General features: G+C 54.2%; 2 protein-coding genes across 6 annotated transcripts in view; both read left to right on the top strand.

Annotated features, from left to right (window-relative positions):
- The window catches only part of Hnrnpul1 (heterogeneous nuclear ribonucleoprotein U like 1), a 29,352-nt gene extending 14,830 nt beyond the window's left edge, over nt 1–14,522 (top strand). For both annotated transcript variants that reach the window (XM_042668143.1, XM_042668144.1), the window contains exons 7-15: nt 702–814; nt 2,891–3,157; nt 4,981–5,103; nt 5,201–5,329; nt 10,023–10,191; nt 10,849–11,133; nt 11,712–11,998; nt 13,053–13,244; nt 13,598–14,522. In XM_042668143.1, the coding sequence (XP_042524077.1) occupies nt 702–814; nt 2,891–3,157; nt 4,981–5,103; nt 5,201–5,329; nt 10,023–10,191; nt 10,849–11,133; nt 11,712–11,998; nt 13,053–13,244; nt 13,598–13,714 (1,682 nt within the window). In that variant the 3' untranslated portion in view covers nt 13,715–14,522. The remainder of the gene's footprint in view (nt 1–701; nt 815–2,890; nt 3,158–4,980; nt 5,104–5,200; nt 5,330–10,022; nt 10,192–10,848; nt 11,134–11,711; nt 11,999–13,052; nt 13,245–13,597) is intronic.
- A 2,530-nt stretch (nt 14,523–17,052) lies between these two features.
- On the top strand, nt 17,053–22,525 carry Ccdc97 (coiled-coil domain containing 97). Of its 4 annotated transcripts, none has more exons than XM_042667880.1 (5): nt 17,053–17,171; nt 18,515–18,961; nt 20,104–20,382; nt 20,560–20,689; nt 21,902–22,525. In XM_042667880.1, the coding sequence occupies exons 1-5, from the start codon at nt 17,126–17,128 to the stop codon at nt 22,020–22,022; spliced, it is 1,023 nt and encodes a 340-aa protein (XP_042523814.1). In that variant the 5' UTR covers nt 17,053–17,125; the 3' UTR covers nt 22,023–22,525. The 4 variants fall into 4 exon arrangements, with proteins under 4 accessions (XP_042523814.1, XP_042523813.1, XP_042523815.1 ...); XM_042667879.1 differs by having other exon boundaries at nt 18,506–18,961; XM_042667881.1 differs by having other exon boundaries at nt 17,164–17,227; nt 18,506–18,961.
- Nucleotides 22,526–23,736: the final 1,211 nt, after the last annotated feature.

Here is a 23,736-nt window from a genome sequence, read left to right as displayed (position 1 = left end):
AACAGAGAAGGCAATTGGCCATGCAACCCCCATCTCAGTAAGAAAGCTGGGCACAGTGGTGTGCATCTGTTATATACCAGGGATGGAAGAAGCATAAATAGGAGGATCACAATCCATGTTGGCCCAGGCAAAAAGCGAGACACTAGAAAGCAAAAGGAGTTGGGACATGACTTAAGTGGTAGAATGGCTATCTAGCAAGCACAAGGCCCTGAGTTCAAATTTAGTACCACCAGGGGAAAAATTCATGGTGGGACCACAATGCTTTTTATATTTGAAGACAAAAATCATTGTCTTGAGTTTTAGTAAATTCGGTCGCTCTTGTCTTTGGAGATTGGGGGAAGAAAAGGTTGAAAGGAAATCCTTCAGCACCAAACTTTGGTTGGCTTGATATGTTTAAGTGTGCTTGGTCAGGAAGCTGAAGTCAACCACTCTGCAGAGAAAGGGAAAATTTAGAAAGAAGGAAGGGGGAAGGTCCTGGGGTGGAGAAGACTGAGCCAAGACTTAACCCTTCCCTGTGCCATTCAACATGCAGTCGGTCTACTAATACCATCTATACTGGGGTGCCGCTGTGGTTTTGTTTCTGGAAGAGCAAGAGGACTGATATATGGGAAGGGTGCTGGCTGACACCTAGGCGCTGAGATGTGGTGGTTGTGACTTGTAGCGGTAGAAGGTGGAACCTCCCCTGCCTTTCTCTTGTTCAGGTGAAGAGCTTTTCTCCTACGGCTACGGAGGCACAGGGAAGAAGTCTACTAACAGCCGCTTTGAGAACTATGGAGACAAGTTCGCAGAGAACGATGTGATTGGCTGCTTTGCGGTGAGTGCTAGCGCCACATGCTGTATACTTCCATAGCAGGATGGGGGGCCCTGCATAGCCAGCCAATAAGAGATAAGAGCCTCACTCACAGACTTTCCTGCCTGGGCTGACTTTAAACTGGGATGCTCAGATCTCCAACCTCCTGAGTAGCTAGAGTTACAAGTGTGAGCCACCAGTGACCAGCTTCAATTGTACTTTTATGGCAGAAATCAGACCCTGTATTTTGCTTCAGCTTGCCAACTTCCTTAGCTGAGCTTCCTTAGCAATAAGCTTCTTTCCTGCAGCCAGAATTACCTTTCTAAAACACAATTTTGACCAGGTCCTTCCCTTGTTCAAAACAACTGTGGTTGAACTTAGCTCATTTGGTAAAGATTTTACTAGAAGAACCTGGATTCCATCTCTAGTACCCTACACACACACACACACACACAATTTTTTTAAAATTCTGCTATCAAATCCAAACTAGAACATATTGTGGGGAACAAAGTAGCTCAGTGCCTAGCACATTGTGTTCATAGCTTATATTCACATGTTGATTGTGTTTAAACCAAGTCCAAGAAAATCCTGTGCACTTGAAAGTAACTTGTCTGTTGGGAATGTGGCTTAGTGGTAGAGTGCTTGCCTAACATGCATAAAACCTTGGGTTTGATTAAAACAGAAAGGGCCAGAAGTGGCACTGTGGCTCTGAGTTCAAGCCCCAGGACTGGTTAAAAAAAAAAAATTCTAAAGAGCTGGGAATGTGGCTTAGTGTTAGAATGCTTGCCTAGCACGCATGAAGCCCTGGGTTCGATTCCTTGATACCACATAAACAGAAAAGGCTAAAGTGATGCTGTGATTCAAGTGGTAGAATGCTAGCCTTGAGTAAAAGAAACTCAGGGATAGTACCTAGGTCCTGAGTTCAAGCCCCAGGACTGGCCAAAAGAAAAAGGAAAAAACTTGTCCAAGGCCATAGTACATGATCCACTAAACCACAGCAACAAACAACTGTTGGACAAATGGGTGGGTGGGTAAGTGGATGGATGGATGGATGGATGGATGGATGGATGGATGGATGGATGGATGGATGGATGGATGGATATGGTCACTTCATGGTTCTCCAGCTGTATGCAAAACTTCTCCATCACCTTTGTGCTTCAGTCTGTCTGACCGGGTGTTCTCTCACTGTGGAGCTTGTATGTGCAGTACCTCTCTTAATCCAGGAGTCCCTCCTACTCCCCCAACTTGCCTCATTTCCATTGGCTGCTCACACTTGGCTTATGGGTTGGTTCCTTCTTCAGAGACCTTTGCATTGGGAGGGGTTCTTCCTGAAATATGGTGTAGAATCCTTGTCTGGTTTCCACCTGGTCCCTAGGCTCTGTGTAGCTCAGGTCACCACAAGGCATGTGGACAAGGAAAAGTGGGAACTCGAAGAATGTGTATTGAATACATAGGTGCATGCATTTGCAGAGCTGGACTTGGCTTTCCTTCCTTTTTCATCTTTGTAGACCTCCCTCGGCAGTGTTGACGTCAGGGTAGAGCATGCCTGTTCCTTTATCTTTGACTTGGCCTAGGCACCAGGCACAGATGCTTGGAGCACCCTAAATTATTTCACCCCCACCCGCTTCTCTGAGCTGGACAGTGGGCCGTGTTTTCCCTCCATGTCACCTTCCCCTTCTGTGACTCCAGGGCCTTAGGCTCACAGTGGACAGTTTCTATCCTTACGTTTTCTTTAGTTTTAGTTGTTTGCATTGGGGGGGGGGGTTGTTTTTGTTTTTCGTTTTTTGTTTTGTCAGTCTTGGGGCCTGAATTCTGGGCCTGGGCACTAACCCTGAGCTCTTCAGCTCAAGGCTAGCGCTATACCACTTGAGCCACAGTGCCTCTTTGGGATTTTTCTGGTTATGTGGTGCAGAGGAATAAAACCCAGGGCCTCATGCATGCAAGGCAAGCACTCTACCACTGAGCATCTTCCCAGCCCCTGCATTTGTGTTTTTGAGACAGTGCTATATGTAGCACACGTTGACCTCAAACTTGAGATCTTCCTGCCTCTTTCAAATAGGCACTACCATGTGTGGCTCAAACTTCCTCTTTCTTTCCTAGGACTTTGAATGTGGAAACGATGTGGAACTTTCCTTTACCAAGAATGGAAAGTGGATGGGCATCGCCTTCCGAATCCAGAAGGAAGCCCTGGGGGGGCAGGCCCTCTACCCGCATGTCCTGGTGAAGAACTGCGCAGTGGAGTTCAACTTTGGCCAGCGGGCAGAGCCCTACTGCTCTGTCCTCCCAGGGTTCACTTTCATCCAGCACCTTCCCCTTGGAGAGAGGATCCGGGGCACCGTTGGACCAAAGAGCAAGGCAGAGTGTGAGGTGAGTGTGGTTCCTTCTCCAGAGCTGCCTTGTGGTGGCCAGTGGAGATGCTGCTGCCCAGGCACCATGAAAGGAAGACAAGCTGTCCACATGAGTGACTTTGGGGGCAAATGCGTCTTCTCCTACCTACTCTGAGAAGGGAGGTGAGGGCATTGGTGTGGCTTATGCCAAAGAGGGAAGGAAGCAGTCACACTGCCTCCTTGATAGGGCCAGAAATGGGAGAGTAGAGAGATCCTGACACTTCATAGTTAAGTGTACTCTGTCCCCAGTATTGGGGGGAGAGGGGGAGCTTGAATATGGACCCTCCCCCACCAAGACTGCATAGGAACATGAAGGACAACGGTCTTGGCTCCTAGTGCTACACTGATGACCTGTTTTTAGATCTTGATGCCTTTCTTACAAGTGGTTATTTTTTTGTGCTAGAGGATAAGTTTCTGAGCGCTAGCTCACACCTGTCATCGTAGTTACTCAGGGTCTGAGATCTAAGGATCGCAGTTCAAAGCCAGCCTGGGCAGGAAAAAGTCCATGAGACTCTTACCTCCAATGAAACATTAGAATACATGGTGGGTGCTGTGGCTCAAAGTGGTAGAGCACTAGGCTTAAGCAAAAGAGCTCACCAACAGCACCCAGGCCCTGATTCAAGCCCCATAACGGACCAAAAAAAAGAACAAAGTTACAGAGTTTATCTTAATTCTTTATCTTTTTATGCACGCTCATAATTGAGATCTCATAACTTTGGCATTCTGCCCTTTTCAGTTAACATTTCTTTGTATGCTTTATTCTCCTACATAAAAGCCATTTGGGTTTTTTATTTGTTTTTTGTCACATGATGGGTCTTGAACTCTGGGCCTGGGTGCTGTACCTGAACTCTTCAGCTCTCAAGGCAAGTGCTCTGCCACTTGAGCCACCGCACCACTTCCAGTTTTCTGATGGTTAATTGGAGATAAGAGTCTCACATGGGCTGGGAAGGTGGCTCAGTGGTAGAGCGCTTGCCTTACATGCATGAGGCCCTGGGTTCGATTCCTCATCACCACATAAGCAAAAAGAAAAAAAGCTGGAAGTGGTGCTGTGGCTCAAGTAGTAGAGCGCTAGCCTTGAGCTGCAGAGCTGAGGGACAGCGCCAGGCCCAGAGTTCAGGCCCCACGACTGGACCCAAAAAAAGAGTCTCACAGACTTTCCTGCCCAGGCTGGCTTTGAACTGTGATCCTCAGATCTCAGCCTCCTTTGTAGGCAGGATTACAGGTATGAGCCACTGGCACCCGGCTTGTTTTTTGTTTTGTTTTTACAATGAAGTCTTACTGTGTTGCCTAGGCTAGCCTTGAACTCCTAGACTAAGTGATCTTCAGCCTCAGCCTCCCGAGTAGTTGGAACTACAAGCATACACCAGCATACCTAGCCTTGAACATTAGTTGAGTGGCCTCAGAAACAAATCATTCCCCTTGTTGGGTATTTATGCCCCATCAAGTGTCTATTGGGTTCCAGATGGAACATGTGGTTTTGTAGGCATACCTCGGGCTCCAGTTCAACTCCACAGTTCTGCCACTTTTCCTGCCCTCTCCATGGGCCAGTCCCACTTGATGGCCATCCCTGTATTGTCTTGATGCCTACTGGCAGAGTCTGACTGGTGCTAACCCAGTGTTGGTCTTGTGCTGAGAATTGGGTAAGCATCATGTGTTTGGATCCTGGTAGCTATTCTATGAAGTAGAGACGTTGCTTCCATTTTCCAGAAGCAATTCTGGGGTCCACAGTCCCTAGCAAGCCATGGTGGTGCTATGTCTCACTGCTGCTCTTTGATAATCCCCCCATTCCTCTCATCATTGTAGATTCTGATGATGGTGGGCCTGCCTGCTGCCGGCAAGACCACATGGGCCATCAAACATGCAGCTTCCAACCCTTCCAAGAAGTATAACATCCTGGGTACCAATGCCATCATGGATAAGATGAGGGTAAGAGAGGGGCCTTTGGACTCAACTCAGCCACCGCACACCCCCTAGCTTCTGCTCTGCCCTGGGCCACTTGGTCCTCACCACCTCCTGCCCACAGGTGATGGGCCTGCGCCGGCAACGGAACTATGCTGGCCGCTGGGACGTCCTGATCCAGCAGGCTACCCAGTGCCTCAACCGCCTCATCCAGATTGCTGCCCGCAAGAAACGCAACTATATCCTCGATCAGGTACTTAATAGACGAGAGGGGCCCTGGCGCCTACCTGGGACTTCCCCCTCTGGTCCTTTTCTCTTCTCCCCATAATGCTGGAGTAACTATACTACTCAGAGTCAGCTGTACAGGGGGAGCTCAGCCTGTGGGTGGGGTGGCGCAGCAGGGGAGGGAGGGCAAATTCCAGGTCAACTAGCTTAACAAAGAACCTTCTTTTTGTTGTGGTGGTAGTGCTTGAACTTAGGGTCTGGGCTCTATCCCTGAGCTTCTTTGCACTTAAAACTAGGATTCTACCCCCTGAGTCACACACCACTTCCAGTACTTTGTTTTGTTTTGTTTTTGTCGGTCCTGGGGCTTGAACTCTGGGTCTGGGCGCTGTCCCTCAGCTCTTCAGCTCAAAGCTAATGCTCTACCACTTGAGCCACAGTGCCCACTTCCAGCTTTTTCTGTTTATGTGGTGCTGAGGAATCGAACCCAGGGTTTCATGCATGGGAGGCAAGCACTCTACCACTGAGCCACCTTCCCAGCCCCACTTCCAGTTTTTGAGTGGTTAATTGGAGATAAAGAGTCTCACATGGACTTTTCTGCCTGGACTGCCTTCGAACCACTTAGATATCAGCTTCCTGAATGGCTAGGATTTAGGCATCAGCCTGGCAAACCTTCTTAGTGTGAGCCGCAGAGTAAAATAGGCAAGATAGAGATCTCTGAACTTGACAAACTAGGGCTTCGACCCCAGCTCTACCCCTTCTTGGTCATGTGCTTTTGGTGCTAACTCAATCTTGTGACTCGTAGTCTCCTAGGGTGCCCGCTGGAGAGTCTAGTGGCCCTACTCACCAATCTAGGAGCATGCCATTTACACCATAGGTGTGGCCCAACTTGAGGTTCAGCAATTTGGAGTTTGGCTAGGAATATGGTTCATGGTTTTCAGCATTCCCAAAATGGTAATGGATCTCTGTCCCCAAGTAATGACGTCCACATGTTCACAAACATCTGTCCTGCGGGCTTCCCAAAGTGCCAGGGTGGCGCTGTGAATGAGCCTTGCCTCCATGCTAAGAACCTGTGCCAACACATTGTAAGCCAATGCCCACCCTGGAGACCTGGCTCCTTAGCCCTGTTGAAGGCCTCTAAAGGACCATGTTGCCTTTAATGTGGGATAGACCCTATACCACGCAGCTGGGGCTAGTCTGTCATAGTTACTCCTCCAGCTCAGTTCCTCCATTAACCAGCCTGCTGCTTTACCTGTTTCTCTTTGGAGACTTAATTCTTTTTAAAAAACACTTGGTTTCGTCCTGAATGGCCAAGTGGGGCTATTAACACTTTGACAATCCTCTTCTGAATTCCCTAAAAAGAATTCCTGGCCTGATTTGTTTTCCTCAACTCACTGCTTAAACCAGCTATGAAATCTACTTCAAACCTGTGGCCCAGTGGAAGGGGTTTCCAAATGGATTGTCTAAAACTCCTGCCCAGGTGGCCTGTCCTGGTTTTCTGTAGTGCTCAGGCACACAGGAGCAGAGCACTGTGAAGGCTACAGCTGGTGCCAGCTGGTTCGGAGATAGGACCTGGGCTGTACCAAATGTGCCTGTGCTCTTCAGGGCTGCTGGCTCCAACGATAGAGCTGTGTGAGTCAGGTGATCTAGTCATGTGATTCAGACCGGTAGCAAAGCAAAGGCCCTGATCTTTGAAGGTGAGGAGGAGAGTTTTAAACGACCTTCCCCATAGCTAGGCACAGAGGCTGAATTCCAGGCCTGAAGCTAAACCATTCAGACTAGAGAAAGAGAATCTTGACCTGTTTGGCCTCAGTCCCTAAAATGAGGGTTCCAGAAAATTCTGGTTATGAGAAGAAAGTGTGTGGGTAAGGAAGAGTCAAAGCAGGCCCCTGGCCAGCTTTGCCACATGTAATTGTTTCCTGGGCTCAGTGCCATTTCCAAACGGGAGGGCAGAGCATCAGGTCAGGTCCTGCCGTGGAGGCCCAGGCGCAGGCGCCTCCCCGTTAGCTGACACACTAGGTCTTTCCTGTGCCTCGTCCTGTCCCCAGAGCACACAGCCTGCTCTGCTCCCCACACTGGCCAATTCTCTCTCCATTGCTAGCCCTTCACCTCTTGGAGCCCACACAAACCCATCATACTCACCTTTAGGTCTTCTCTCCACCCAGCCCTGTTGAGTGTGATGGCCCACGGTCCTGCTAAAGAGCTCAAGGTGTCAGCCAGTCACTGCTGCAGTGTCTCCCCTCCACCTGCCACCCACCAAAACCAGCTCTCCAGCTTCTCACCTAATTCTTGGGTTAGCCACAGTCCAGAGCCAGAGGGCCTAGACGGCCTGGGCATGTGCACTCACTTGCTCTCTCTCCCCCCCTTTCTCTCTCTTCCCCCCTCCCCTCTCTCTCCCCATCTTCAGGCAGGGTGGGACTGGAAAAGCTGAGCTTGTTGTTGGCTTGTTTCCTGGCAACAGGCCTTGGTGACCACAGCTGTGCCGGGTTGGCCCCAGGGCTCTGAGCTCACCGTGTTTGCTGTGGTAACAGCCGCCAGCAGCTAGCAAGTCCCTCTCCTCCAGGAAAGCCAGCCACTGGCACTTGTGCTTGGCGCCATGTCGCCCCCTTCTCCCATCCAAACCAGGGTAGGCAGGGGAGGTCCCTGCCCCGCGTCTCCTGGAGGACCTCTGGGCCCTTGCATTCCCCGGTACCTGAGGAGCCACAGGGACAGCCATCTTGGCACAGCCTCCCCTCTTCTGTCCCCTTGGGATGTTGGAGAATAGCTGACTTTGCTCAAGGAAGTAGTAGAGTTGTGAGGGGGGAAGTGGAAAGGAGGACTTCACTTTTCCTACCCTTTGTGGCATCTCCTAGGCTCATGCTGACCGCCCTGGGAGCAACACCCCACTTGGAGTTCAAGGGTGGAGAGGAGTTACCCACCCCCCCACCCCCCCCGCCCAGCATGAGTGCCTGGACCAGGCTCTAGTTGATTTAGGGAACATTTGGCCAAGGTCTCCCATATGTCTTAGCCAGAGCCCCTGGCCTGTTCCTTGGGTCCTGGAAAAGGAACCTTCATAAAACTTCACTCAGAGCCTGTGACAACCTCTGTCCTGTCAGCCATGTGTTCAAATCCACTCTCTGTTGACTTCTTCCCCTTGTCACATGTCAGAGCCACTAGAGTTTTCCAGATACAATTAACCAGTTGCTTCGCTTCTGTTAGGTTCCTGGTTTGGAAGGACCCTGAGGATATCCCTGTAGGATCAGGCCCTGCCTCCAGCCAGTCGCGGGAGTGCCTAAGTGAGATTGGGCTTATAAAGTCTGACCTGCTGCCACTAGAGGCTGACTAGAGTCCAGAAGCCCTGTGGCCCAGATCACAGAGACTGCGGTCCCAAAGGACCTGGTGCTGTTTTTCAGTCATATACATGTGTTCTAGTGCACCAGTCTGTGCCCGCACCTGCTCACAAAGGAAGGGGCAACACAAGGGGAGGCTTGAGTGGAAGAGCCACACATAACTGAGTGGCCCCACAGAGTTATAGCAGCACACGCTGTATACCAGCACTCCACAGACACCTGAGCATCAGGTGACTTCCAGGCCTGGGCTTCATATCTCAAGAGGAAATAAAGGGGGACTGGGAAGGTAGCTAAGCAGTAGAGTGCTTTTCTTGCATACATGAGGCCTGGGGTTCATTTCCTCAGCACCACATATGCAGAAAAAGCCGCAAGTCGCACTGTGGCTCAAATGGTAGAGTGCTAGCCTTGAGCTGAAGTGCTCAGAGACAGCACCCAGGCCCAGAGTTCAGGCCCCACAACCAACAAAAAAAACTTCAGAAGAGTGTATACCATAGAATTCTGTTCATGTCAAGGACCCACACAAGTGTTTGTGGAAGACTGTTGAAGAAATTCAGTCAGGGGGCTGGGAAGGTGGCTCAGTGGTAGAGCACTTGCCTTGCATGCCTGAGGCCCTGGGTTCGATTCCTCAGCACCACATAAGCAAAAAGAAAAAAGCCAGAAGTGGCGCTATGGCTCAAGTGGTAGAGCGCTAGCCTTGAGCTGAAGAGCTGAGGGACAGTGCCCAGGCCCAGAGTTCAGGCCCCACGACTGGACCCCAAAAAGAAAAAAAAAAAGAAATTCAGTCAGCCAGGCGCCAGTGGCTCAAGCCTGTAATCCCAGCTACTCAGGAGGTTGAGATCTGAGGATCCCGGTTCAAAGCCAGCACGGGCAGGAAAGCCTGTGAGACTCTGATCTCCAATAAACCACTAGAAAACCGGAAGTGGTGCTATGGCTCTAGTGGTAGAGCGCTCACCTTGAGCTGAAGAGCTCAGGGACATCACAGCGCCCAAGCCCAGAGTTCAAGCCCCACAACCGAAAAATTAAGTCAGAGGCCAGGTGCTAGTGGCACAGGCCTGTTATGCTAGCTATTCAGGAAGATCTGAGATCTGAGAATTGCATTTCAAAGCCAGGCCGACGGGAAAGTCCATAAGACATTTTATCTCCAATGAACTACCAGGTTGTCTAGTCCAGGTTGTCTCTGGGAAGTAGGGCTGGCACAAGGTGGGTGAGAGATGAACTTTTGGCTAGTTTCCTATGAGCACATAGAGCACAGTTAGCATAGAGAAAGGGAGTAGTAAAAACAGGATGGAAAGGCAAAGCCTAGGCTAGCTGTGGGCACCTCCCGTCGCTGCCCTACTTAATTCCCGCCGAGGAAAACTACAGCAACAAACCCACCTCCCCTTCTCCCTGTTGCAGACAAATGTTTATGGGTCAGCCCAGAGACGAAAAATGAGACCATTTGAAGGCTTCCAGCGGAAAGCCATTGTCATTTGTCCCACTGATGAAGACCTAAAAGACCGAACAATAAAGCGGACTGACGAGGAGGGGAAGGACGTCCCGGATCATGCTGTCTTGGAAATGAAAGGTAGCAGTGACCAGCTCTCTGGGGCTGTGTCCACAGTGTCCTGCAGAGAAAGGGCTCCAGTATCCCTGCCCACTCATGGTTCCTCTGTGGATTTGCCCCCTCCTCTTTTTTTTTTTTTCTTTTCTTTTCTTTCCCAGTCTTAGGGCTGGAACTTAGGGCCTGGGCACTATCCCTGAGCTTCTTTTGCTCAAGGCTAGCACTCTACCACTTAAGCCACAGCGCCACTTCTGGCTTTTTCTGTGTATGTGGTACTGAGGAATCAAACCCAGGGCTTCATGCATGCTGAGCAAGCTACTCTACCACTAAGCCACACTCCTAGCCCATCCTCTTGTTTCTGCTGGGTCTAGATTAGATGGATTCAGGGAGAAGGTGGGGGAGCCCTGGGTGGATTGCTCGAGAATGTCAGTTTCTCAATAACTAGGGACGTGGGTCACCTGCCCAGTCACTCACGAGTGAGGCCAGGAGCGGGGCAAGCTCTTCAGGAAATTAAGGCAAGAGTTTTGTCAGCTTCTGACAGCAAACTGAGGGCTTAGGGCCCCATCTTAACTCTTATCTCCTTCACTGTCCGTGCCCTCCTCCTGTCCCCGCTGGCGGGCCATCGCGCTGCCTGTGGAAGGGATAGCTGCCAGTGGGACTGACCTTCCCCCCCTTCCCTAGCCAACTTCACCTTGCCCGACGTGGGCGACTTCCTGGACGAGGTGCTGTTCGTGGAGCTGCAGCGGGAGGAGGCGGACAAGCTGGTGAGGCAGTACAACGAGGAAGGCCGCAGGGCCGGGCCACCCCCCGAAAAGCGCTTTGATAACCGGGGTGGCGGTGGCTTCCGAGGCCGTGGGGGTGGCAGCAACTTCCAGCGCTACGACAACCGAGGCCCTCCGGGAGGCAACCGTGGAGGCTTCCAGAACCGAGCAGGAGGCAGCGGTGGAGGAGGCAACTACCGAGGAGGTAAGAGATCAGACTCTGGCCTTGCTTCCAAAGCCCCTGTGCCCACTCGTGTGCCCCAATACTCCTCAAGGGGTCCCGGGGCCCACCTCGGGACCTGGCACAGGGCCAGGGTTAGAGAATTTAATTTGCATCCTCCCTCCACTGTCTCTGCCGTGAAGTGTCTTTATTATAACTTAACAAATACGTCCTGAGCTCTGCTCGGTTTCAGTGCTCTGCCAAGGCGTTATGATGCAGCTGGGGCCCAAATACCTTAGTAGCTCCCCCCTCCTCCCCCCAGTGAAGCTGCTGGGGACATGCAAGAGATGAGAGAGCTGAATAAAGGCTCTGACCAGAAAGGACAGGAGAAGAAAGGGCTCCAAGGCCACCATGCGCAGCCAAGATGAACGGGACGCAACCGTCGTGTTCTCTCACCCTGGACCCCACCCTGTGCACCCTGTCCTGCTTCCTGACCCCTCTTCCCAGCTCATTCCACAACTGTCGGGGTGTGGTCACCGTCCAGCCGTAGCCCATGGTCAAGGTTGCCAGGACCCCCATGGTGCACCCTAAGAATGACAGGCTCTCATGGGTCTCCAACCCAGGCTTCAACCGCAGCGGAGGTGGTGGCTACAACCAGAACCGCTGGGGTAACAACAACCGGGATAACAACAACTCCAACAACCGAGGCAGCTATAACCGGCCGCCCCAGCAACAACCGCCGCCCCAGCAGCCGCCACCCCCACAGCCACCACCCCAGCAGCCACCGCCGCCACCCAGCTACAGCCCTGTGCGCAACCCCCCGGGCCCTGGCAGCTACAAGAACAGCAGCATCCCAGGCTCCAGCGCCAACACCAGCACCCCCACCATGAGCAGCTACAGCCCCCCGCAGGTAAGGGGCCACCCTGGCCTTTTACATGGCAGGGGACCAATCAGAGGGGATCACCTGTGCATGCTTGCCTGCAACTGCTTTCCCCTTACAACCTGCCCTCCACAGCACACTCATGTCCTGGGTGGTGGATCACTGGCGCCAGACCTTGTCTTCCCTCATACATCACCACTCCACCCCATTGGGCTATACTCACAAGCCCTGCCTGGCAGCCACCTCCTATGTCAGAAGTCAGAAGACCTTCCTCCTAGCCCCTCAGTACCCTGGCTGCTGATTCTCCCCCTATGAGCCTTACCTGGCCCCCAAAGGACTAGAACTAGGGAAGTTAGAACTCACAGGCCTAGTACACTGTCACTTGAACCATGCCTCTAGCCCTTTTCCATCTGTTATTTCTGGGATGGGGCCTGGGCTCCTACTTGTGCCTCCCCGGGTTACTGGCCCTGATAGGTGCCGTGGCACTGTACCACAGCGGTGAAGGCTTTGGGATTCGGTTCTATGACCTTGGCTCCATGATTGTGCCTTGTTGAGGTTCTAGCTGCCTCTGGGCGGGGCTTCACATCCATACACTCCAAAAATCTCAACTATCCACTACCGGCGTTTATTGAGTATTTATTGAGTTCGTTGGAAATTCAAGGCAGTGGCAAAGGCTAGGTATGTGGTGGTCCTTGTTTTATAGAAAATGAAGCCAACTAGCCGGGCGCTGGTGGCTCACCCCTGTAATCCTAGCTACTCAGGAGACTGATATCTTAGGATCGTGGTTCAAAACCAGCCCAGGCAGGAAAGATCGTGAGACTCCTATCTCCAATAAGCCACTAGAAAACCGGAAGTGGCGCTGTAGCTTAAGTGTTAGAGTGCTTGCCTTGAGCTGAAGAGCTCAGGGACAGTGCCCAAGCCCAGAGTTCAAACCCCATGACCGACAAAAAAAGAAAATGAAGCCAGCTCCCAAGTGAGGCCATGTTCCTGGCTCCCCATGGGTCTCAAAGATGAGGGCCGAGCTGATCCCCTCCAGTCTAGTTAGGAGCAGTTTCATAGCTTTGGTGTTTCTCTCCACTTGCAGCCGAGTTACAGCCAGCCACCCTACAGCCAGGCAGGCTACGGCCAGGGCTACACAGCCCCACCGCCTCCACCTCCGCCGCCACCTGCCTACAACTATGGGAGCTATGGCAGCTACAACCCAGCCCCCTACACCCCTCCACCACCTCCCACAGCACAGACCTACCCACAGCCTGCCTATAACCAGTATCAGCAGGTAAGTGCAATCAGGGCCCCCAGGACTTTGAAGGCCCTGCCTTAGCCCTAAAATGGTAGGCAGCCGGCTGGCCTCAAATAAGCCCTTGTCTAATTCAGCCAGATGTAAACACATCTGCACTGGCTGTCAGCAGTGGAGTCCTGCCCCAGGCCCACGCCCCACATCCCATACCCACTATAGCTGTCTTCTCACTGATTTGAGGACTGTGTCCAGATCTGGGCCGGCCAGCCATTCAGTCCCTCAATGCCCCCATGCAGCATTGGCTCAATCATGCATCCTCCCATGGTGCCCATATGTGGGCCCTGGGGAAGACAGGTTGCTGGGCAGAGCTCACGTGTTCTGTCTGTCCACAGTACGCCCAGCAATGGAACCAGTACTATCAGAACCAGGGCCAGTGGCCACCATACTATGGGAGCTACGACTACGGGAGCTACTCTGGCAGCACACCTGGCGGCACCAGCACACAGTAGCGGAGGCCAGGACTCCTCCACCAGCGCCTGCCTGCCTGCCTGACCGACCGCCTGCTCCGGCCCTCCCCACCCCTGTGGGTCCTGGGCTGCAGGGGACGGCACGTCCTGGGCTGCCTTCCTCCAGAGGGGACGGGGCGTCCTGAGCCACCTTCCTCCAGGGGGCTTCTTGCCCTCCTCAGGCCAGGCATTTTTCTCTGGATTCAGATAGGCAACAATGACCTTTTATTTTCTGTTTATCCCCCCCCCCTCCACTTTCCCTTCTTCCTCCTCCTCTTCCCCCCCCCCCCCCATCTCCCAAGTCCCCTCTCTTTTGACTAAAGAGTGCCCCTTCCGCCTTGGTCTCAGTGACTGGGGGGACCTGCCTGTCCGCACCCCCAGCCCAGCCCCTTCATGCAGTTGGTTGTAAATTCTTCCAGGAGCTGTTTTACTGTCTACTTTTCAGGATTAAAAAAAAAAATCAAAAACTTAAAAAAAAAAAGTTTAAAAAGCAAAATGTGGAGGGAGGAAGCAGTGACATATTTTTTGGTAATTATGCTTTTTTTTTTTAATTTTTAGAATTTGTCTGTTTTTACTGTGGGTCGGCGTTGATCCTTCAAAATAACCCATTTCTTTGCTGAGTTCAGGTGACCGAGGAAGAGCCACACCCTCGAAACAAAAAAAAAACAAAACCACAAAACCATCTTGAAGCTAACTTTTTCTACGATGTCTCAGTCCCCCGTGACTTTGCACACGAGCTTCTTTGTTCGGTTGAATTGTAACTGCTTTTTTGTATTTGGAGAGAGTGTGACTATTGAACTTGAAACCTTTTCTTCCAGGTGTCCTGGTAGTTTCTGGGGGGCTCAAATGGGTGAGAGGGTGAGGGGAAGATGGGAGGGCAGGGCACCTCTCTCCCCAGTGCCAGAGCCCAGGGTTTTCCTACATCCATCTCAAGTCCTGCTTCCCCCTTCTCCCAGGTGTTTTAACAAGCTCCTGACAACGCCACATTTACCAAATGTTTCTGCCCCATTTTGTTTTGTTTGAATAAATGAGATGGTAGCTCCTAGAAGAAGGAAGCAGGCTCAAGACCCTGAAAGTGGCTCAAGTCTCTGGGGGCACTTTCAGTGGAAGGCACAGATGAGGCCCACAGCAGACACAGATTAGGCCACAGGATGGGGAGCAGACTGCTCTGTGGAGGCCATCGCCAGGTATCGCCTGACCCTGGGCATGGGCAAGGCTTGTGGGCTTATACTTAGCACCAGACTTTCTGTCTCCTGTGCTATATAGGCTGGTTGTTAGGGGCTTCATTGCTCAGCCAATCCATGCTAGGTGCTTGTCCTAACAAGGTAATTAGCCCTGTTCTCATCCCCAGTTCCACAGAGCACCAGCCAGGGTCCGTTGAGCATCTGGGCAGTGTGAGCACCAGGTTTCCTAGGCCTCTTGTACGGCACCTCCATTCCTATGGCCATTGTCCTAGTAACTTCCGTTCTCTGTCCCCAGGGCATATGTTCTCAGGTTAGGAGCTGGGAGCCCTGGAAATCTGCAAAAGCAAGAGGGGGCTGGGTTGAGCCAACTGAACATAAGAAGCCAAGGTTGGCTGGATGAGGGCAGAGGGCCTGGGTCCCCTAGTCTGGAAAAGTCCCATTTCTGGGCAGGTGCTGCTCAATGGCGCCCTCTGCTGACACTTCCTGCTGGTGCATCTGTGGATTCCACACATGGATTACTGGTTGCTGTCCACGACTCAGTAAGACTGAGGAAGTTCTTCCTCTGTTCTTAGCCAGTCCCAGTTTCCTCCCAAGTCCTTACTCTGATCCTCTTGCCCAGTCCTGAAGGATAAAGCTAAAACCACTTAATAGGATTTAAGAGGGTCCACATGATCTGACACCTGGTGACCCTTAGCAGCTTTGCCCTCAGACTGAAGTTCAGACCAGTGGTTCTTCCTAAAAATCACTGTTCCTTTTTGGAACCTCTCACTGCCATGGGCCTCTGCTTGGGAAATTTGCATACTTTAGGGTTTTGCCTAAAGATTTATGAAAGGGTCTAGCAGAGTGTAGTGCATGTGTATAGTCCCAGCACTCCAAGGTGGAGGCATGTGAATGCTGAATACGTGGCCAGCCTGGGCTTCTATGGGGCTCTCCAATCCTGCCCTATCAATTTAGAATCTTTCCTCTTTCCTGGTCATACTGAAGGGCAGGAACTGCCTGCCTGGCACCTGTGGCTCACGCCTGTAATCCTAACTACTCAGGAGGCTGAGATCTGAGGATCATGGTTCAAAGTCAGCCCAGGCAGAAGACTCATCCGTGAGACTCATCTCTAATTAGCCACCAGAAAACCGGAAGAGGCACTGTGGTTCAAGTGGTAGAACACTAGCTTTGAGCTGAAGAGCTCAGGGATAGCACCCAAGCCCAGAGTTCAAGCCCCATGACTGACCAAAAAAAAAAAAAAAAAAGGAACTACCTATGTCTGTCTACCTATGTCTCCTGCCTAAGACCCTTCTCATGCCAACAGCTGCTCATTTTTTAGGTCTCAGCCATGTCCATTAGCCCTGGCCACTGGTGCCTGGAGATGTCTGTGGGCACAGACCCTGAATATGAGTCCTCACCCATCCCATAGGGCAGTTGCCACCCCTGTTCCTCCTCCACAGCTGCAGACTTCCTCCAGAGACTGGGCACACAAAGTGGGAAGTTCTACTTCTGATACCACCAGCCGCATGCTGAGGCTTAGTACAACATATTCCTTGAGGTGCTGAAGAAATGGGAGATACACAGGAGTCTAAAAAGAGCTCAAATATGTACAGACTGTACATGTGGCTAAGTGGTAGAGTGCTTGCCTAGCATGCATGAAGCCCTGGGTTCGATTCCTCAGTACCACATAGACAGGAAAAAAACCTGGAAGTGGCACTGTGGTTCAAGTGATAGAGTGCTAGAGTGCTAGTCTTGAGCAAAAGAAGCTCAGGGACAGTGCCCAGGCACAGAGTTCAAGCCCCAGGACTGGCAAAAAAAATAATAAAAATGAAACGGCTGGGAAGGTGGCTCAGTGGTAGAGTGCTAGCCTTGAGCTGAAGAGCTGAGGGACCGCCCAGGCCCAGAGTTCAGGCCCCACGACCGGACCCTCCCCCCCCCAAAAAAAAAAAAAATGAGACAGCCCCAGGTCTTGGAAAGTGGTCTCTCAGCCGACCATCCCAAATATTAAGCACACCCCGAAGGGTCTCAACTCCATTCCTTCTTGACTGGGAAGGTCAACAGACCAAGGGAGAAAGTGAGCTTGCGCATAAATAAGAAAGTCCGCCCTGGAGCCGGAACTTTGGTACCGCTCGGGGTGCAGTGCAGCACCGGACCAGTGGAGCGGGTGCACCCGGAAGTGGGGGCTGAGCGCGGGCGGGCGGATCGCTGTGCGGAGTCCACGGCGGCGGTGGACGGGACGGAGAGGCGTGACATGGAGGCCGGGGCTGCTCCCGCTGCAGCGAGGGAGCCTGTTGAGGGTGAGATGCTGGCCAGGCGGAGACCGCGGGAGGGAGTTGCGAGGTGCCACCAGGAAGTAACTCCTTGGGAACGCCAAGGGGGGCTCTTTCTAGTGGGACACCTGCTCCCAGCCCTTCCTGCCCGGCCACCACGGTGTCCACAGTAACTTGTTATGGCTTCTTCTCCATTTCCTCCCCTGAAATTAACGTTTCCTGTGCCCCAGGCTAGCCCATTTCCTTACCAGCCTACTCCTAAATGACTCAAACTTCTTCTCAGCCCGGGGCTAACTCTAGATCTCAGACCAGCCCTCCTAATTCCTTATCTGCCCTCTGCCAAACTGAGCTTTCATTTGCCCCAGGTTAGACCTTCCCCCGCCCCACGCTGTTACAGGCAAAACTTCCCCCCTGGTTCCAATCTGTCTCTCCTCATTCCATTTTAAATCTGTTCCCTTCAAGTCTGGGGCCAAGCCTGCCTTCTCAAAAGGCCTTACACCCAGTGTGTACTCCAAAAGCCTTTTATGTTTCTTTAGGCTGCTTATCTGTACCTAAAATGCATTTGCATTTGCTTGTCTTATTTGTGTATCTGGGCCTCTCATGCCTGCCTGGGACTTGAACTCAGCACCTTGGCGCTGTCCCCGAGCTTTTTCACTCAAGTCTGGAGCTCTGCCATTTGAGCCACAATTCCACTTTTAGCTTTTTGGTGGTCTATTGTGGATAAAAGTCTCACAAAGTTTCCTGCCCCAATTGGCTTCAAACTGCAGTTCTCAGATCTCACCCCCTGAGTTTGCTAGGATTATAGCCAGTGACTCCTGAATTCAAGCCCCACAAGTACCAGCACACAAAATAATATTTGCAACCACCCCCTTCCATTCCCTCATCTTTCCTTCTACTTGTCTAAAGCCAAGGAAACACAACACACTATGTGTTTTCGGTAATTATGCTCGTCCGTGTCCCTACTTAAGTCAGGTTCAGCCAGGCACTGGTGGCTCACACCTGTAATCCTAGCTACTTAGGAGGTTGAGATCTGAGGATAGCGGTTCAAAGCCAGCCTGAGCAGGAATCTCTAATGAACCACCAGAAAACCAGAAGTAGTTCTGGGGCTCAGATGGTAGAGTGCTAGCCTTGAGCTGAAGAGCGGAGGGACAGCGCCCAGGCCCAGAGTTCAAGCCAAAAAAAAAAAGCCTCTCGCTCACTGTGAGCCCTCCTGCCAGGCCCAGGACACAGCCGGCATCCAGTACTGGTGAGCCAACCCAGGGAGGAGCACACAGACCCCTCCTCTAATGCCTTCCCTTCCTCTGCCCCTGCCTCTTCTCTCTGAACTAACAAACAACGCCCTCCCCCCTCATTTTCCTCAGGCTGTGCAGAGCCCAAACCTGGATACTGGGGGGAGCTGAGCCAGACCCCTGTCCCATCCAGACCCCAGGACAAGGAGGAGGTGGCACAGAGCCCTCTAGAGGCCCTGGACAGTGACACTCCCGGGGCTGAGAACGCAGCAGTGAATGCCATGCTACGAGCCGTGGCTGCCAGCCGTCTGCCCGTGTGCAGCCAGCAGCAGGGCGAGCCTGACCTGACGGAGCGCGAGAAGGTGGCCGTGCTGAGCCAGCTGTACCACGAGAAGCCACTGGTGTTCCTGGAGCGCTTCCGCACGGGCCTCCGGGAGGAGCACCTGGCCTGCTTTGGCCACCTGCGTGGTGACCACCGGGCAGACTTCTACTGTGCCGAGGTGGCCCGGCAGGGCACTGCCCGGCCCCGCACCCTACGGACCCGCCTACGAAACCGGCGCTACGCAGCCCTGCGAGAGCTCATCCAAGGTGTGCAGGGCACCTGGGCAAGAGGGGGAGAGAGGAGAGACTGAGGCAGGGAGGGAAGAGCAGGGACACATGGGGAGAGCCTGGGAGGTAGGTTTGGTTGGTTGGTTGTTTTTTAGGTCCGTTTTGGGGCCTGAACTCAGGGCCTGGGCGCTGTCTCTGAGCTCTTTTGCTCTACCACTTTGAGCCACAGCACCACTTTCAGATTTCTGGTGGTTCATTGGAGATAAGAATCTCACAGGGACTTTCCTGCCCGGGCTGGCTTTGAGCCTCCATCCTCAAATCTCAGCCTCCTGATTAGCTAGGATTACAGGCATGAGCCACCAGCACCCAGGTTGGGAGATAGGTTTTGAACAAAGAAAGACACGGAGGGGCTGGGAAGGTGGCTTAGTGGTAGAGCGCTTGCCTTGCATGCATGAGGCCCTGGGTTCGATTCCTCAGCACCACATATGCAAAAAGAAAAAAGCCGGAAGTGGCGCTGTAGCTCAAGTGGTAGAGCGCTAGCCTTGAGCTGAAGAGCTGAAGGACAGCGCCCAGGCCCAGAGTTCAGGCCCCACGACTGGACCCCCTCCCCCCCCAAAAAAAAAAAAAAGACATGGAGAGGATGAGATTGAACTAGGGAGAGGGGTGGAGACAGGCCCTGAGGAAGTCGGGGGAGAGGATTTAGCAGCTGGCAGTGGGTGGAAGTACTGGGGATCCAGCTCAGGGCCTCGTGCCTTGAGCCACAGCCCCAGTCCTTTTTATTATCCATTTCTGTTTTGGTTTGGTTTGGTTTGGGGTTTTTTTTGTCAGTTGTGGGGCTTGAACTCCGCCTGGCCACTGTCCCTCAGCTCTTTAGCTCAAGGCAAGCGTTCTACCACTTGAGCCACAGCGCCACTTCTGGCTTTTTCTGCTTATGTGGTGCTGAGGAATCAAACGCAGGGCCTCATGCATGCAAGGCAAGCATTCTCACGCTTTTGCTTGAACTAGCCTAGAATGAACTAGCCTAAATTTTTCTGTTTCTGTATCCTGAGTTCGCTGAGGGATAGGGGTGTGTGCCCTCACACCCAGCCATACAAGCATGATCACACATCCGTGTGTGGGCCCTGTCAGCTCAGACACCACTACCACCACCAACCCTCTGCCTGTATGTCCTCTGTGTACAGGGGGCGAGTATTTCAGCGATGAGCAGATGAGGTACCGTGCGCCACTGCTGTACGAGCAGTACATCGGCCAGTACCTCACCCAGGAGGAGCTCAGTGCCCGTGCCCCAGCCCCTCTGGCGGCCCGGCCCGGCTCCCCCAGCACCCCTGCCTGCCCACTCTCCGACCTGCTGCTCCAGTCCTACCAGGAGCGCGAACTGCAGCAGCGGCTGCTCCAGCAGCAGGAGGAAGAGGAGGCCTGCTTGGAAGAAGAAGAGGAGGAAGAGGACAGTGATAAGGAAGGTGCGGGCCAGCAGCAGGCAGACCCCAGTGTCTTCCCAGTGCCCTCCCAACCACACTCCTCAAAGGAATCGAGTGATCCCCACTCCTGGCATCCATTCCCAGGGTATCCTCTGCCTGGAGCCTCCTCCACTGCCTCCCTTCAGCAGCCCCTGTGGAACACCTATTCTCCCTTCACAGACCAGAGGTCCAGCAAAGACTCAGAAGCCTGGGTGCCGGACTCGGAGGAGAGGCTGATCCTGCGGGAGGAGTTCACCAGCCGGATGCACCAGCGTTTCCTGGATGGCAAGGACGGGGACTTTGACTACAGGTGCTCCGCGCCCTGCCCCCTCCAACCCCCCCCCAGGCCAGCACCCACGGCCCCAGACCCCTTGCAGGTCCCGTGTCTATTCAGCGTGGCTCCGCTTCGTGGTGTTCGAAGGCCCCAGGAGAGTTCCCAGGCACGGGTGCTGGGGTCAGACAGGCCTGGCGTTTTGATCAGCCAGAGACAGAACCAGGGAAGACTACACTCAACCTTGAGTCTCACAGCCCTGCCTCAGTTTCCCCCTAAGATGTGAGAACTGGACTCACATCGACTCAGTTTCACCCTGGAGAGTGACAGCAGCTTGGCAGCCCTCCACTACCCTAAGTCCCCTGGTGTGCCCAGGGTACCCCACCTCTTCCCAAGGCCCCCCTGTTTTAGTTACTGACTCCAGTGTAGCCCGAGGGATGCGGGAAAGTGATGGAAGCAAAGGGAAGTGGTTTGGCCCCTCCACCCCAAGCCAGTCAGTCTACCTAGTGGTCCCCAACATGGGCCAGGCTGTGGGGGCCCCAGTGACACGTAAGCCACGGCCACACACAGGTGGCTCCTCCACAGGCCCATGAGGAACATGGGACCGGTGCGTGGCAATGCATGGCGGTCAGCATGCCGGCCCACTCCCGCATCCTCCAGCCCAAGTCCATCACAGGACAGCCACAGGGTGGTGGACAGAGGGCTGAGCACCTAGGTGAGCAGGCCCAATGCCACCCCTAGATCCAGTACTCAAGGACAGTGGAGAGGGGAGCCCGGCATGTCCTTGTACCACCATTCGACCCACATGCCTGCCGTGTCCTGGCACCTGGATCAGAAGGACAGCCCCCCTGTGTTGATGCCCCAGTGATGGGCCTTGCAGAAGCAGGCGGGGCATAGAGGCGGGGTGCCCTGGGGTCCCGGAGGTAACACCTGCACACGGAGGCCAGTGGCAGATCAGAAGTGGAATTAGACTTGAGGAGCCTGCCACTTGGGGTGACCCCCTCACCCTGGAGCCAGGCAGTCCCTCCCCCCTACCAGTCACCAACCAGCCCTGCCTTCTCTGCCCCCTCCCCACCCCTCCCACCCCGCCCCATGGAGATAACACCATCCTGGTGAGGAGGCCTGTGTATCACCCCACCTTCCAATGACCAGAAAGGCCCAGCATCCCCTGCAAGGGTCAGTGTGGACCTGATGGGCAGCTGCCTCCAGGCACCTGGGCCTCTGGGCCCTCACAGCCTCCTCCCCCTGCAGCACTGTGGACGACAACCCCAACTTCGACAACCTGGACATCGTGGCCCGGGACGAGGAGGAGAGGTACTTCGATGAGGAGGAGCCCGAGGACGCGCCCAGCCCAGAGCTGGGTGGAGACTGACCATGGCACTGCCCTGTCCAGCCCTGACCCCGGCCAGGAAGCTCCCCGATGGCAGGATGGCTGCTCAGCCACTGGGCCGTCTTCCCTCCCCCTCCCCCTTTGCCCTCCCACCCGCTGCCTCTGTCTTGTGCTCCCTGTGACTCGGCTCCTTCCATGTCCCTCGCTCCGTCTCACTCTGTGATCTCCCCCTTTTCCTGTCTCTGCCCCCCACCCCCACGCCTTTGTCACATTCTCTCCATGCGTCCGGCCCAGAATGAATGTCTACCCCCTTGTTCGAGGCCCATGGTACAGGCCAGTTCACCTGGGGCCCAGCCCAGATCTGGCCTTTCTGTACCTGTCTACCGGCTGCCTCGTTGTACCTCTTAGAGTCTGTCTGTCCTTTCCACGCCCCGCTGTCCCATTCCTCTCCCAGCTGCCCACTGCCCTCCTCCCCAGGCCTCACTACGCCAGGGGGACCCCACTGTGGCCACTAGCTACTGCTTCTCCCTTAGGAAACTGGCAGAAGCACACCGGGGGGGGGGGGGGTGGTGGGGGGGGAGAGGCAGCTGGAGTGAGGGGAGGGGTTCCCCCTGCCCAGCCACAATTTTCCCTTTTTTCCCGTCCTCCGCCTCCCTCTCCTGCTCCTGTTTACTCTCCCTGAATCCGCACAGGCTGTTATCATGGGCCTGAGTCATCTCCCACACAGCCTGCCCCGTCCCGCCCCCAGCCCGCCACAGGGCCGCCCCGCAGCCCCCCGCCGCCCGGCCTAATGGGAGCCAGATGGCCGCCTGTGACTCAGCCTGTGGGAACCCAGGCGTCCCACCTTCCCATGCCCCGTGCCCCCCACACACACAAGGGGCTGCTCGTGAGGTGGGGGGGGAGGGGGCAGAGGCCGAGGGGTGGCCAAGGCTGGGCTGTTGACACTCCTATGAGACCGGCAGCTCCACACCTGAAAGACACCGGCTCCTGACCCCAAGGCCTTCATTCTGTGCCCTGGGTCCCCTGCCAGAAGCAGGTTCAAAGCCAGCCCAGGCCTGAGCCAGGGACCTACCTCCAAGCAGCCCCGGACCTGGCTGTGTGGCCAGGGAGGCCTAGCGCAGCCCCGCAGGCCAGGTCCCCAGCTGGACCCAGGTGGCGCCGTGGACTGGCTTCCTTAGGTGGGAGACAGGAGAAGAGGCAGGTGCTGCCCCGAGGCTTCCCGTGGGGCCAGGCCCCATCCCACACATCGGCCATCTCCACAAATCCCAGAGGACAGCAGCTTGGCCCAAGACACGATCCAGTGGGCCAACCCCACAATCCAGAAAGATAGGGGTCCTTGCCCATGGACCCTGGGCTCCCAGGACCCCTTTCTGTGCAGTACCAGGCAGCTTCCCCCGGGCTGCCATCTGCTAAGTAAACTCGTTTATGATCCGCTCTGCTGCCCCCGAGTTTGTTGTGTTATGTAACAGGAGAGGAGCGGCGCGGGCAGCCATTGAGTCAGTCGGGGTTAGTCAGATGGCGGAGGCTGAGCGAGAGGTGGGCCGGCAGGTCTCCGGGATTAGATGAGGAGACAGGGAGGTGGAGACGACGGGACCGGGGATGGGGCTGGGGCTGCAGACACCCCCCCCCCCCCCCCCCGTCACAGCAGCCCCCACGAAGACGGGACAGATGCACACACGCTGGGGATGGGGTGGGCGGAGTGGCTGAGTCAGGGAGGGAGAGCCCCTCTGATGACGTCCAGCCCCCACCCCTGTGT

This window comes from Dipodomys spectabilis, unplaced genomic scaffold (genome assembly GCF_019054845.1).
Source record: "Dipodomys spectabilis isolate Male_0828 unplaced genomic scaffold, ASM1905484v1 ptg000422l, whole genome shotgun sequence".
Lineage (NCBI taxonomy): Eukaryota > Metazoa > Chordata > Mammalia > Rodentia > Heteromyidae > Dipodomys > Dipodomys spectabilis.
The sequence above is the reverse complement of the archived record's forward strand: the minus strand, read 5'-3'. Positions and strand labels throughout refer to the sequence as shown.

Bases quoted from the DNA above. Each gene is read 5' to 3' on its own strand.
- Ccdc97 (XM_042667879.1), top strand. From the start codon at position 17,126: ATGGAGGCCGGGGCTGCTCCCGCTGCAGCGAGGGAGCCTGTTGAGG. The intron at 20,383-20,559 runs GTGCGGGCCAGC...CTCCCTTCACAG, and splicing joins AGAGGACAGTGATAAGGAAG to ACCAGAGGTCCAGCAAAGAC. The intron at 20,690-21,901 runs GTGCTCCGCGCC...CTCCCCCTGCAG, and splicing joins GACGGGGACTTTGACTACAG to CACTGTGGACGACAACCCCA.